The sequence below is a fragment of the Oncorhynchus mykiss genome, chromosome 7, assembly GCF_057628025.1.
Source record: "Oncorhynchus mykiss isolate SJ-2025 chromosome 7, ASM5762802v1, whole genome shotgun sequence".
NCBI classification, from domain to species: domain Eukaryota; kingdom Metazoa; phylum Chordata; class Actinopteri; order Salmoniformes; family Salmonidae; genus Oncorhynchus; species Oncorhynchus mykiss.
Window position 1 is genome coordinate 21,513,548 of NC_143028.1, and position 15,619 is coordinate 21,529,166.

Sequence of the window (15,619 nt, forward strand, 5' to 3'; positions counted from 1 at the left end):
ATGAATGTCACCAACAACAATCTAAATGTGACTTATACCATAAACTGAATTATGACCCTACCCTAGAATTCCAGCATAATATCACATCCACAGTGGAAAGCTGTTTGGAATCAGGACAAATCACCAAAAAATAATGTGAATTTGTGTGAAATTTCCCAAGATAAACTTTTCATACAGTCGCTAAATTACTCAAAAAAATCTCCTCCCCCAGGTAGACCCATTGTAGCTTCATTTAACGCTGTGACGTCCAATATTTCTAAGTCTGGAACACCACATTAAACCGATGGTTGAGAATCTACCATCTTACTTCAAATACAAGAGACTAGTCACATGATCTCATTGATAGAGGGCTTAAGGATACCAGAGGGCACCTTGCTGGCCACTTTTGATGTGGAGCTTGTACACTAATATTCCACACACTGGAGGCTTGCAGGCGCTGCAACACTTCCTTCAGCAGAGAGACCCTTCACTTGCTTCATCCAATGATTGCCTTGCAACTCACTGAATTGGTATTATCCAAAAATGACTGTCTTGGTGTCAGAATTTTCCCTTCAAATTCTGGGTGTAGCCATGGGCTTCCACTTTGCCCCCAACTATGCAAACCTGTATGTGGGACAAATTGAGGAAGCACTCATTTACAAAACAGAGACACACACCCTACTTTGTAAAACACTCCTATGGAAGAGATACAAAGATGTCTTTGTGCTCTGGGAAGCAAGTCAGCAGGAACTAAATTAATTCCAAACTCCGTTAAACAAGAGCTCTGAATACCTCAAATTCCCCATGCAAACTGATGAGAGAAAAATAAAACTACCTGGATTTATGGATCAAAGAGAGTGATGCATTACACACAGAGTTATACACAAAGCCCACAGACCGCAATACCCTGCTGCGTGCGGATAGTATGCATCCCCTTCCCCTCAAGAATGGTCTACCATACAGCTAGCTACACAGGGTTAAATGAATCTGTGGCCACCAGTCAGATTTTGACAATGCTAAGAAAATGACAGATAAATTCAAAATGAGAGGCTACAAGGACAAAACCCTTGATGATGCAATAGTGAACATCTCAATATCTCAGTTTGCTAAAAACTAAACCGAAGAAGAAAATCAATTCAACAGTCTGTGTGTTCAGAGAAAATATAAGCGAGTAATCTATCCCATCACCTGTTCATGTGAGAAAGCCTTCGTAGGACAAACGAAAAGACAAGTAAAATAACGCATTGCTGAACACCGCAGCTCAATCAGGTGTAAGAATACTGACTATCAAGTAGCAGCTCACTTTGAAGCTAACCATCCTCTCCCATCAAATACACAGGCATTGAGCATGTTCATCTACCTAGGAAAGGAGGTAAAACTCGAGATCCTACTACAACAGAGGGAGGCCTACCGGATATCCTGTCTAACAACATTGATCCCTATAGTGGTCTGAAAATTGACTTGGATCTCAGGCCCTTCTTATGAACAATAAGTCTTATAAATGAATATATTATTTCTACGACTTATTAGCGTACACCCAATATGTTCCCCCTTTTGAAGCTTAATATATATTATGGTTGAACCAAAATATTACATGTAACAAAAATTTAATGAATTTGGAAACAATTCAATATATATAGTGCATTCGGAAAGTATTCAGCCCGCTTGACTTTTTCCACATGTTGTTACGTTACAGCCTTATTCTAAAATGTATTAAATAGTTTTTTCCCCTCATCAATCTACACATAATACCCCACAATGACAAAGCAAAAAAAAGTTTAGACATTTTTGCAAATGTGTTGAAGATAAATAACTGTCTCTCCAGAGATGATTGATTGGGTTCAAGTCTGGCCTCTGGCTGGGCCACTCAATGACATTCAGAGACTTGTCCCGAAGCCACTCCTGCATTGTCTTGGCTGTGTGCTTAGGGTCGTTGTCCTGTTGGAAAGTGAACCTTCGCCCCAGTCTGAGATCCTGAGGGCTCTGGAGCAGATTTTCATCAAGGATCTCTCTGTACTTTGCGCCGTTCATCGTTCCCTCGATCCGACGAGTCTGCCAGTCCCCGTCACTGAAAAACATCCCCACAGCATCATACTGCCATCACCATGCTTCACCGTAGGGATGGTGCCAGGTTTCCTCCAGATGTGACGCTTTGCATTCATCAGACAAGATAATCTTGTTTCTCATGTTCTGAGTGCTTTAGGTGCCTTTTGGCAAACTCCAAGCAGGCTGTCATGTGTCTTTTACTGAGGAGTGTCTTCCGTCTGGCCACTCTACCATAAAGGCCTGATTGGTGGAGTGCTGGTTCTCCCATCTCCACAGAGGAACTCTGTCAGAGTGACCATTGGGTTCTTGGTCACCTCCCTGACCAAGGCCCTTCTCCACAATTGCTCAGTTTGGCCGGGCCGGGAAGTCTTGCTGGTTCCAAACCTCTTCTTGGGACCATCAATGCTGCAGAATTATTTTGGCACCTTTCCCCAGATCTGTGCCACGACACAATTCTGTCTTGGTGCTTTACGGACAATTCCTTTGACCTCATGGCTTGGTTTTTGCTCTGACATGCACTGTCAACTGTGGGACCTTATATAGACAGGTGTGTGCCTTTCCAAATCATGTCCAATCAATTGAATTAACCACAGGTGGACCCCAATCAAGTTGTAGAAACAGCTCCAGGATGATCAATGGAAACAGGATGCAACTGAGCTCAATTTCGAGTCTCATAGCAAAGGGTCTGAATACTTATGTAAATAAGTCATGTTTTTAATTTCGAATAAATTTGCAAACATTTCTAAAAAACCTTTTTTCACTTTGTCATTATGGGGTATTTTGTGTAGATTGATGAGGATTTTTATTTATTGAATCCATTTTATAATAAGGCTGTAATGTAACAAAATGTGGAAAAAGGGAAGGGATCTGAATACTTTCCGAATGCACTGTATTTAAGTTTCACTCAATTCATTTACACCCCTCACTATTGTTATTGGTTACACTGATTGCACCGTTTGTCTTCATAACCTGGTTCAAGCATTCATGACATTACCCTGAAGAAGGCAGTGATGCCAAAACTTTGGTGTTTTGCCCAATAAATGACTGGGAGTTGTTATATATATAGGTCTTGCGACTCTTTATGTATTTTGATAGGTTACAAATAAAAGGGAGTTAACAATGACAAACATCACAACCTGGAACGACAACAGATACATGTTGATTGATTTAAACATTGTTTCATATTTGGTTGGTTTCCTGGACACAGATCAAGCCTAGTCCTAGACTCAACTGCTACTGTTAATGGAGAATCTCCATTGAACATCATTCTTAGTCAAGGACCAGGCTTAATCTGTGTCTGGGAAACTGGCCAAATAAGTGGTAGCCAAAAATCTTGAGTACAGAAAACTGCAAATCATGAGCACACTCACAATATACACCTAATCTGTATCTGTGTAGATGAGCACAGCATCACATTTACATCCCAGTGCCACAGATTTAGCTTATCTGGTATTGCACAGAGTGGCGCATTAGGGTTGATTGTCCTACTGCAGAAGACAGGGTTTCAAACCGTGCACCATTTCAATGTGCAGGGCACAGGAGGTTGGTGGCACCTTAATTGGGGAGGACAGGCTCTTGGTAATGGCTGGAGCGGAATTAGTGGAATGGTATCAAGTCCATCCAACACATGGTTTCTATGTGTTTGGTGCCATTCTATTTGCGCAGTTCTAGCCATTATTACGAGCTGTTCTCCACTCAGCAGCCTCCACTGGTGCAGGGGCATACATCAAGTAGGCTATTCTTAACATCACACACATAAGATCAGGGTCATATTCATTAGTGCATACTGTAGCAAAATGTTATGCAATGGAATAGGAAAATGAATGTTTGTTATTGGGTAAGTTCAGGGAGTCACTCCCTGTTTCGGTTCATTTTCTTCTGCTTTATGTCAGTGAATACGACCCAGAAAAGTGTTCAAACAAAGTATTACTGTCAGGGACGGATATCCTACTGTACAGCAGCAGGGCCTCGTTCAGGTCGGAGTAACGTTACTGAACGTTCAGATAAAAAATGTATTGTGTACAACATGACTGGCCAATATTATAGATAGACATATCAGAATTATGAGTTGTGTCTGAATAGGAAATTGAGTCAGCTCTATCAATTCTATAGTTTTTGAGTGCTTCACCTCACTGAATACGCCTGGGGCACATTCAGCAATGTTGTTGGATGTTGTTGGATGTTCAGATATAAATATAATATGTAGAACAGACAAGCCTCTCTTACCTGTAGAATAAGGAACCATGTTAGCTCTATTAATGACATTTCTATCACCAGTTTCTGAACATTTCCCCTCACCGAATACATGTAACAATAGCGGGAAGGTCAAAGATGCATTGTCCAATCAGAGCAAGATTTTTGGTAATGATGTGTCCACTGTCCAGCCATATCAAAGCAAAGGGAGTTCAGGGGTGTGGAGAAGCTCCTGTCCTTGGTCTGAGTCTCTGAGGGCGAAGACTGTCACACCTGAACTGTACGCTGCGGGGATCACGACATGGCTCATCCTAAACTGATCTTCATCATCATGGTCTTCCTCACGAATCATCTGCCTCAATTGACCTAAGGGAGTAAAGGACCACACGCAAACAAAGGCACAGGTGTGCACACACACGCGTCATTGACATCCTGCTTTGGCAGAACTAAATTGTGTGTTATTCTGAGACAAAGAGTGTGAGAGAAAGAGAGAGAGAGCGAGAGACAGACATAGGGCGCCTTCCTGTGCCCAGGCGTTACTGACGCATGCCAGATCTTAAAGTGGCTGGATAGGTATTTTACATAACACAGTCGATGACGTGAGACACAACCATTGGTTGATGCATGCAAGATCTGAGCAGGGGAACATGACCAGAGTAACAGAGAGCAGTGAAATCTCTCTCTCTCACCCTCCACATCCAGGGCTTTCCAGCGTGGGTCAGACTGGTCGTCTGATAGGCTAGACAGAGGGGCGTCAGCTGTCAATCTCAGCAGCACATCCTCTCGACGTATCAGCAACACAGATTCACTGCAGAGTCGCTGATGCACCTCCCGCTCACTCACTAGGACATATAATGCATGAAGTCACACACAGGCTATACTCTTTCACACACACACACACTCAGACACACACCCACACGACTTACCCACATCCAGGGGGTTGGTCATATAGACAGTGTCGGGTCCGACCCCAAAGATGAGTTGGTGGTGCCATGCGTCGGGAACCTCCTCTCCCTCTGGCACTGCCAGCTGCATGTTCATGGTGGCCACGGGCACTGCCCCTTTCTGGATCCACTGTGCCAGCCAGGGTACCAGCCTCACCCGCCGGCGAGGGTGGAGGGGGAAGTGGCGACCCAGCACGCGCCCACCACTGGCCTGCTCCGCCCCAGCTATCAGCTGTGCGTGTGTGGCGCCTGTGAGAGGGGAAGAGACAGAGAGGAGGGTGTATCACAGATATACAACAGTGGAAAATAAATACAGAAATACACAAACACGCACACACACAGTTGTTAACACAGTTAACAGAGCATTTGGTGGTCATGGTTGAGGGCCTGTGGTCCAGTTAGAGAAATCGTGGTATAATGAGGAAGTTCTAAGGGTTGTGGTCAGAGTAGACTGCTGGATGAGTGTTGTGGTTGGCTGTTGTGTTAAGTCAAATCAGGGTTGGGGCCAAAGATTCTTGTCATAAATTGTGGTAATTAGGTTAGATTGCGGTCAGGTGATTATTGTGAAAACAGTGCACGGTTGTTAGCTAAAAAGAACAAGGACAGTAAGCGGTCAATGGTCAGTACCAGCCTCGCTCCGGGAGAACAGGTAATCGGGCAGCGGCGCCTCGTTCCTCCTCAGGCACGTCCGCACACACCGGTCAGCCGTCTCGGGTGCCACAATGATGCCGAGGGCCTGTAGGACGTCCACTACGGCCGTTGCCCCACAGGCGGACGCTCCTATCTGCATGGTCTGCCTCTCCACTGCCTCCTGGATGGACCATAACATAGCCCCTTGTCCCTGCCTTTCCTCTCCATCTTTGGGACATTGGGATGCACAGCAAGCAGTTTCAGTCTGCTTCTCCTCATGAGGATGCTCTCCCTCCATCTTCACAATCCACACCTGTTGAAAAACGACTTATATGATGATCATATTTATTTTTTAGACTGCATTGCATATTGATATGCTTGACCGATACAGACTCTTATCAGAATCACTGTTATGAGTTGTATAGTTATGCTAGGTCGGTGAGAATCACACACGGAGCCTTTTGATCTGAATCTACATTTGGGGAATACTGACAAGTAGCCCAATAAAATACTACCTTACAGTACATGTTCTATTTAAAAGGCAAATAGTTTCTGGCAGCCAAAACAGATAAATACACCATCTAAACTTTAATAGATTCTCAAATGGCCTAGGGTTTTAGCAAACATATCACATCAAAATAATTATGTCACAAATGCAAATTAGGAAATTACTGTCCACTGTTTTACAGTTGCAGAAGACAGTATTTTTCAGTGACAACAAAGGTGTAATCATTAGCCAAACAGTTGCAACTAAAACTAGAGTTTGTATTGGACAAATTCAGGTAGGTCCCTCTCCAATTCGTTCCGTTTGCTTCCGCTTAAGAATTGTTTTGCGTCCTTCTTCCGTTTACACCAAGGGTTGGATTCCAAATCATTTCCCAATCGTTTCATTTTGAACAGATCCATTTTTTGGGTTCCGTTCCAGTACTGTTCCAACCAGCAAAATAAAGTTCTGGACCAGTTTGAACCAAAACAAGTAACGGCTTATATCGTTCCTTACTGTTACTTTTTAAACCTCCAAAATCGTTATATATATATATATATATATTTATTTATTTTTTTCCCGAAAATATGATGGTCTGGAAGGAACGTTCAATGTCTGAACTTCTGAGAGTTGGCTTAACATTGGACCAGAGCTACAAGCTTGTGTGTGCCAGTAGCGGTTAGGGTGACCACATGTCCCGGATTGTGCGGGACAGTCATGCATTTTGACCCTTTGTCCCGCAACAAAACAATCATGTCCGACATTTTATCAACAAATTCAAACAACACTAATTTATAAAAAAGGTTAATTTGTCTCTTATTTTAGTCACACATTACAACTTGTCTCTTGCAGTCACAAAAAAAAATATATATATCATAAGGATGTGGTAGCCTAAGCCTACTGGTAATGTTAAACACTTCTCCAATCGTTGTTGAGATTTGATATTTTGCGCAAGATGAGAAGTAGGCCAATGTCACAGATAGGCCTATTGTCAACCAATCATATTTCTTAAATCCTTTCGGCTTAAATTCCAGCTAAACTTGAAAAGGACAGTAGGCCTAACTGCCAAATATTTTTATTAATGTAGGCTAAAATGTTCAGGGAATGTCCAGCAAAATCATCGGTTGTCCTGCATCTGGGTCTTTTAAATGATTCCACCCAAGTAGTGATGCGTGAGTAACATCACTGGGGAAGCCGAGCCCCCCCCCCCCCCCCCAAAAAAAGCCAAGCCCCCCCACTATAACCTGTTAGTTCATACACGCATTGACATTGTGATATATAGGCCTAAGGCCAAGACAATAAGATGACACAGTGGCAAAATAAATTCAACCACACAATTGTTTCATTACAAAACCAGAGAGCAACATCTGTCTGGTGAAGTCCACAAAACATATTGCATGTAACAAGCAGTTACATGACCTACAGCAAGGTCAAGCAAGGTAATGTTTCTGACATTTTCGGACTACGAAACAACTATAAATTTAGAACCACAGAGAGTTACCGCAAGTCGTAAAGAAAACAGGAGTTGCCGCCACTCTTCCAGCACCATCTCAACTTCAACATCATCTAATCACCTATGCTTAGTCTAATACAGTGACAACTAAAAGATACCAAAAACGATTAAGTCCAATCAACTTAAACTAAAAATGGTGTGGCTGTCCATGGTTCTGATTTCTGTGTGTGTGAGTGTGTGTGTGCAAGTAGAAAAAACATGTTGACTCACCCTACTTGTAGAAATGCCAATGCCGTCCTTTTCTTTCATGTTGCCTAAACAGTCTATGACTCTCTCATACAGTACACAGTTTTAGTTTTTGTTGTCCTAGGCTACCTGGCTAAAATGCTTGCTCGCTAGCCTAACTTAACTTCAGGAGCAACAATGCGCCAGGCCAGCTAGTAAACATTAGCATACTACATCTAGCTACATGTTGAACTTCCATCCTCTCAGGTCAGTGTATGGTCAGGGCACAATGTATGAATGTATGGTTGGATCAGAATCGCATAAAAAAAGTCTAAATTCCTATCTCCATGATGTTTGGTTTCTGATGTGATTGCTCTGAAGCCAAATCCAAACTGGCTTCCTTTGACACTTTAGCTCAACGCTGGTTGGCTATTATTTAATAAAGGGAGGCCAAATGCTTGCAACAATGTAATACTCTATTCTGACCAGACAGCATCAAATAGATAACTGTTTTGTTCACTCGGATGCTTTCTCCAGTGAGATACATTCAACTTGTTGAATAACACTTACGAAACACAGAGAGACGAAAGATAAATTATTATTATTTTATTTTTTACAAATTATTTTTTGTTGTAAATTCTTTGGGGAATCCTGGCTTCCCTTGGCATCCATGAAAACACGCCACTGGTGTGTGCGCAGAGTACCACCAAAATTTAAATGAAAACACTTCTTAGCTTTTTGTAGTTAATGAATCCAACGTAAAATGTGATAACTACAGTATCCTTAACTAGCATTGAAAAGGTGAATTATTATTCTCTAATTAAAAAAGCAGCGCAGATTCGAGTCCCTTGTGAGAATTTGTGAGAATTTGTCTGCCAGTGGGTAACCTGCCTTTTGTTCTATTGATCAACGTGCAATCACTGGAGAATAAACTGGATGAGCTCCGTTCGAGACTATCTTACCAACAGAACATCTTATAAACTGTAATATATTATGTTTCACCAAGTCGTGGATGAACGACGACACTGGGTTTTCCGTGCATCGGCTCTGGTAAGACGAGGGGTGGTGGTGTGTGTCTATTTGTCAATAACAGCTGGTGTGCAATGTCTAATATTAAGGAAGTCTCGAGATATTGCTCCCCTGAGGTACAGTACCTCATGATCAGGGGTGAAAAAAGTACCCAATTGTCATACTTGAGTAAAAGTAGAACTACGTGGGGCCTCCTGGGTGGCGCAGTGGTCTAGGGCACTGCATCGCATTGCTAGCTGTGCGAGCCCAGGCTCTGTCGCAACCGGCCGCGACCGGGAGGTCTATGGGGCGACGCACAATTGGCCTAGCGTTGTCCCGGTTAGGGAGGGCTTGGCCGGTAGGGATATCCTTGTCTCATCGCGCACTAGCGACTCCTGTGGCGGGCCGGGCGCAGTGCACGCCAACCAGGTCGCCAGGTGCATGGTGTTTCCTCTGACACATTTGTGCGGCTGGCTTCCGGGTTGGATGCGCACTGTTCGGAGGACGCATGGCTTTCGACCTTCGTCTCTCCTGAGCCCGTACGGGAGTTGTAGAGATGAGACAAGATAGTAACTACTAACAATTGGATACCACGAAAAAAAATGTACAAGTAGAACTACTTTAATAGTAAATGTACTTTAAATATACTTAAGTATCAAAAGTAAATGTCATTGCTAAAATATCCTTAAGAATCAAAAGTATAAATTATTTCAAATTCCTTATATTAAGCAAACCAGACAGCATCATTTTATTTACGGATAGCCAGGGGCACACTCCAACACAGACATAATTTACAAATTACGCATGTGTTTAGTGAGTCTGCCAGATCAAAGGAAGTAGGGATGACCAAGGATGTTCTCTTGATAAGGTTGTGAATTAGACCATTTTCCTGTCCTGCTAAGCAGTCAAAATGTAAAGAGTACTTTTGTGAGCCAGGGAAAATGTATGGAGTAAAAAGTACATCATTTTCTTTAAGAATGTAGTGAACCACGGTGCCGGAGGAGATGGCCGCTGTTTTACGGTCTCCTAACCAGTTGTGCAATTATGTGTTTTTTCCCAGCGATATTTGTAAATTATTTTGTACATAATGTTTCTGCAACCGTATCTTACGGAAGAAAAGTGCTTCTGGATATCAGGACAGCGATCACTCACCTCGGATTAGACAAAGATTTCTTCAACAACAACAAGCAGGACTCACACGATATTCTCCAAACACCCCACAGGGCAGACATCCCAATTTTTCCGAGCCGGATGCCTCGTCCGGACCCGCAGATGGCAGAACTACGAAAGCTGCTGTTACCGTCAATATTACTCGCCAACGTGCAATCATTGGACAATAAACTGATATCCTACCAACGGGACATCAAAAATTGTAATATCCTATGCTTCACAGAATCGTGGCTGAATGACAACATGGATATTCAGCTAGCGGGAAACACGCTGCACCGGCAGGATAGAACAGCACACTCCGGTAAGACGACGGGGGGGGGGGGGGTCTGTGCATATTTGTAAACAACAGCTGGTGCACGAAATCTAAGGAAGTCTCTAGATTTTGCTCGCCTGAAGTAGAGTATATTGTGATAAACTGCAGGCCACACTACTTGCCTAGAGAGTTCTCAGCTATACTCTTCGTGGCTGTTTATTTACCACCACAGACAGATGCTGGCACTAAGACCGCACTCAGTCAGCTGTATAAGGAAATAAGCAAACAGGAAACCACTCACCCAGAGGCGGCGCTCCTAGTGGCCGGAGACTTTAATGCAGGGAAACTTAAATCAGTTCTACCAAATCTCTATCAACATGTTAAATGTGCAACCACAGGGAAAAAAATTCTAGATCACCTGTACTCCACACAGAGATGCGTACAAAGCTCTCCCTCGCCCTCCATTTGGTAAATCCGACCACAACTCTATCCTCCTGACTCCTGCTTACAAGCAAATATTAAAGCAGGAAGCACCAGTGACTCGGTCTATAAAAAAATGGTCAGATGAAGCAGGTGCTAAACTACAAGACTGTTTTGCTATCACAGACTGGAACATGTTCTGGGATTCTTCCGATGACATTGAGGAACACATCACATCAGTCACTGGCTTTATCAATAAGTGCATTGAGGACGTCGTCCCCACAGTGACTGTATGTACATACCCCAACCAGAAGCCATTTGCACTGAGCTAAAGGGTAGAGCTGCCTCTTTCAAGGTGCAGGACTCTAACCCGGAAGCTTACAAGAAATCCCGCTATGCCCTGCGACGAACCATCAAACAGGCAAAGCGTCAATACAGGGCTAAGATTGATTCATACCACACCGGCTCCGACGCTCGTCGGATGTGGCAGGGCTCGCAAACTATTACAGACTACAAAGGGAAACACAGCCGCGAGCTGCCCAGTGACACGAGCCTATCAGACGCGCTAAATCACTTCTATGCTCGCTTTGAGGCAAGCAACACTGAGGCATACATGAGAGCATCAACTGTTCAGGACGACTGTGTGATCACGCTCTCCGTAGCCGACGTGAGTAAGACCTTTAAACAGGTCAACATACACAAGGCTGCGGGGCCAGACGGATTACCAGGACGTATGCTCCGGGCATGTGCTGACCAACTGGCAGGTGTCTTCACTGACATTTTCAACATGTTCCTGATTGAGTCTGTAATACCAACATGTTTCAAGCAGACCACCATAGTCCTTGTGCCCAAGAACACAAAGGCAACCTGCCTAAATGTCTACAGACCCGTAGCACTCACGTCTGTAGCCATGAAGTGCTTTGAAAGTCTGGTAATGGCTCACATCAACACTATTATCCCAGAAACCCTAGACCCACTCCAATTTGCATACCGCCCAAACAGATCCACAGATGATGCAATCTCTATTGCACTCCACACTGCCCATTCCCACCAGGACAAAATTAACACCTATGTGAGAATGTTATTCATTGACTACAGCTCAGCGTACAACAAAGCTCATAAGGACCCTGGGACTAAACACCTCCCTCTGCAACTGGATCCTGGACTTCCTGACAGGCCGCACCCAGGTGGTGAGGGTAGGTAGCAACACATCTGCCACGCTGATCATCAAAAGGAGGAATCTACTGAGATGAACTTGATCAACCAAGTTGATTTCACCTTTCTCTCAATGCCACACACTTGTCACTAATTATCAGGACTTCCCTGACAGGCTCATTCACACCTTTTTTTGTACTTAAATCCTGTCCAGTTTTTTTTTTACAGTTGTGTGTGTCCAAGTTAAGAGAAAGTTTATTTCCTATTATCCATGTGTATTTCCTTATTTTTGTTATTTGAGATATTGGTTTAATAGTAATCCTTATCACCTTTACCTTTTATGTTATGCAACCTGCTTGGAATGCATCTTCTCTGTTGCAGAACCACACACAAATCCAACTTTACCATGTCCAACCACAAGTCCTCAATAAATATGTGAACTTTGGCACTGTCTCTGCCGTCAGCTTGCTCTCTGACCGGTGCAAAGAACCCCTGGTGACATCTATCCAAGCAGGTTACCCATCTTGGGTTTATTAGACTATTTTTCAGCAGCCATGTTGGAAATGACCGCCAGAGGGTAATGGACTAAATCTGCTATGGCACTTATAGCCAAAAATATACGTATTTCAACATGTCCAAGCTGTGTGGGAAATTTGCTGCTGGAATATGGTCAAAATGACCTCAATATGGCACATATTATGGTCTTACGAGTATCTTATGATCAGAATCGTTGTCTACCTGTGAGGGTTTATTTAATGAGTAAATAACATTACAAAGTAATTTTCATTTTGTTTGAATTTATTTTAACCTATTTTCTAACAGGAAATCTGGATGGCTGGTTGACTGACCGGCTTCCCAGACTGGCTCCAATCTTTAGCTAATGTCCATTAAGCTATCTGGTGTTAGTGTACCAAGTGTGAAACTTGTATCATAAAATGGAACAATTATGTCACCTATCCCTGGACTATACCGTAAAATAGGCGCTAAAGCTAGTTTGCGTCTATGAATGGGTTAACTGACACGTGACCGTGGTAGCTAGCTACTGTATAGCAAGCTAATCTTATCATCAAGAAGTCCGAAAGAGAACTCTTCACAAAACCGAATGTAACGTAATTTTTTTTTTAAAGGACACTAACCTTAACACAAACCTAGATTTGCTCTGCTTCCTGATGTCTGCACTTTTACTATAATTGCAGAGTATGCAATGACAAGAAAAAGCAACTGTTCTACATGCTATATTTAACGTTGATTCCGGTTGGTTTGGTATATCCTCTGCCTGGATTGGACGAGAACATTTCCATGATGTATTACTATTGGTAGACACATATGTCAATCACTCATGGCACGCAATGAATACGTCTTGGAGAGTAGTTGTCTGTATCTACGGCAGCGAATGAGAGGGGTGAACACCATGACCACACGAGGGCAGTGATGTCCATTATTTTCCAGGTAAGACATTTCAAATCACAAATGACTGTCAACATAAAAGTTGAGGGATACTTTTAATACCTTCACTTTCATCCTCAGACTGACCGTTACAAGAACTGCATTTTGTTCGGGGGCAAAACACGTTAACAGGTATGTTTCTGCATTTACTTCTGTTCACTGTCATGTGGAGGTAAATTATTTATGAATGATTAAATCAAGAATAACAGCATTTATGAAGTCAATCTTTAACAATTTCTTGATTCAATTAACATTGTCATAGAAAGTTGCACCTCTACATTCGCTAATGTTTGTGTTTCATTTGAAAGTTGTTTATGTATGACATAGTGTTGTAAAACAGGTTCAATATAGCCAGTTAAATTATACGGGCAGATTCCAGGCTAAAAGTACATTAACAATGTCATTATACAAAAACTTGTATGTATTATGTTTGTTTGAATTTTTGTCTTCATTATCTCCATTATTTTGCTGTAGGTTTAACAAAAGCATGTGGACAGTAGTTGGCATGTTGGCCTCTGTGTGCCCCACTGGTAAGTCTGTTATATTCTGCCATACAGACATGTAAATAATTCAGAAAATAGGGATTGAAATGGATCATATTGTGAGAATTCCAGATATGTATTTTTCAACATGGCACCAGTACAATTGCAGGCTAAGCACCAAAACAGAACAGGTTGCTCCTTGGTTTTCTATCTTTCTTTCAATAAACCCCAGAAGCCTTCCTAGATGTGGTCTCAAATTCAGAATATCATAATACAATGAATCATGCTGTTGCGATCTTTGCTACATGGGCCACATTATAATTCCCACCAAGTTTTCGCGACCCGGATTTGCTTCCCTTTCCCGTGCTCACTACATTGGTGTCAGAAGTAGGATGGCGGATGTGAGGCCATCAGAACGCAAGGCCCGGACGTGTGAGTGGGCTGAGTAGTCGAATCATGGGTACGTGCCTTCCCATTCGGAGGGGCAGTGTAAACGAGCCACGTTGCAATTCCCACAAAGTGAGTTAACCCTATTGGAAAGATGAGTTGGGTGTTTGCCTTTCATGCCAGTGACTCAGGTTCGTTTCCCTGTCCCACCATACCCTACAATACCATTGGTAATACAAAGTAGGCATACAGTCTATCAAACGTTGAAGGTTTGGCCTAGGTAGAATTTAATTAAACTAGACACAAATAGACTCTGGAAAAGAAGAAGGGATACCTGACACAGCCACAAGACCACAAGAGTCTGAAATTCAATCCCAAATACGTGCCAGTAGTTAAACCACATATGTACCTAGTAAACATGTGGTTGCAGAAAGCACATTATATGCGGTGCCAAGATATGAAGATGTCTTCTTGAAATGTTATGTAACACAGACACTAGCGACCATCTCCCAATGAGGTTTCGAGGCGGCACTTAAAAAGCTATAGTGTACCCGTACAGACGGGCAAAAAAGCCTTATCTGAGGAAGGGTAGGGGGAAATTGCGATACTATTGTTGCCGATTGTACCTGAACCAAAACTTATTTAAAAAAATGGTGAGCGAATGTGTTTTCAGCACTTTCATCTCCAAAACTAATTTTCGAAAGGCTCTCTTGTCCATTTGCAGCAGAAATATAGTGATCAATATGTTTGGAACATCAAATCGCAATATGTTTGGAACATCGAATCGCAATAAAATCACAGTATCGAATCCTAATACATATAGAATCGTGATACACTATATATACAAAAGTATGTGGACACACCTTCAAAATAGTGGATTCAGCTATTTCAGCCAAACCCGTTGCTGACAGATGTATAAAATGCAATCTCCATAGACAAACATTGGCAGTAGAGTTGTCTTACTGAAGAACTCAGTGACATTCAATGTGGCACAGTCATAGGATGCCACCTTTCCAACAAGTCAGTTTGTCAAATTTCTGCCCTGCTAGAGCTGCCCCGGTCAACTGTAAGTGCTGTTATTGTAAAGTGAAAACGTCTAGGAGCAACAACAGCTCAGCCGTGAAGTGGTAGGTGACACTAGCTCACAGAACGGGACCGCCAAGTGCCTCAGTTGCAACACTCATTACCGAGTTAGAAACTGCCTCTGGAAGCAACATCACCACAATAACTGTTTGTCGGTAGCTTCATGACGCCATTGGACTCTGGAACAGTGGAAACACGTTCTCTGGAGTGGTGAATCACGCTTCACCATATGGCAGGACAAATCTGGGTTTGGCGGATGCC

The 15,619-nt window shown here is 42.8% G+C and overlaps 1 protein-coding gene across 2 annotated transcripts; it reads right to left on the bottom strand.

The window, feature by feature from the left end:
* Positions 1-3,070: 3,070 nt before the first annotated feature.
* On the bottom strand, positions 3,071-13,239 carry LOC110527590 (uncharacterized). 2 transcript variants are annotated; one of them, XM_021608973.3, is made up of 5 exons: positions 13,097-13,239; positions 5,790-6,105; positions 5,145-5,411; positions 4,908-5,060; positions 3,071-4,584 (listed from the first exon to the last, which is right to left on the bottom strand). In XM_021608973.3, the coding sequence occupies exons 2-5, from the start codon at positions 6,088-6,090 to the stop codon at positions 4,415-4,417; spliced, it is 891 nt and encodes a 296-aa protein (XP_021464648.3). In that variant the 5' UTR covers positions 6,091-6,105; positions 13,097-13,239; the 3' UTR covers positions 3,071-4,414. The 2 variants fall into 2 exon arrangements, with proteins under 2 accessions (XP_021464648.3, XP_036838991.2); XM_036983096.2 differs by having other exon boundaries at positions 13,109-13,222.
* Between the last annotated feature and the right edge of the window lie 2,380 nt (positions 13,240-15,619).

Bases quoted from the DNA above. Each gene is read 5' to 3' on its own strand.
- LOC110527590 (XM_021608973.3), bottom strand. From the start codon at position 6,090: ATGGAGGGAGAGCATCCTCATGAGGAGAAGCAGACTGAAACTGCTTGC. The intron at 5,061-5,144 runs GTAAGTCGTGTG...TATATGTCCTAG, and splicing joins GACCAACCCCCTGGATGTGG to TGAGTGAGCGGGAGGTGCAT. The intron at 4,585-4,907 runs GTGAGAGAGAGA...TTACTCCCTTAG, and splicing joins GAAAGCCCTGGATGTGGAGG to GTCAATTGAGGCAGATGATT.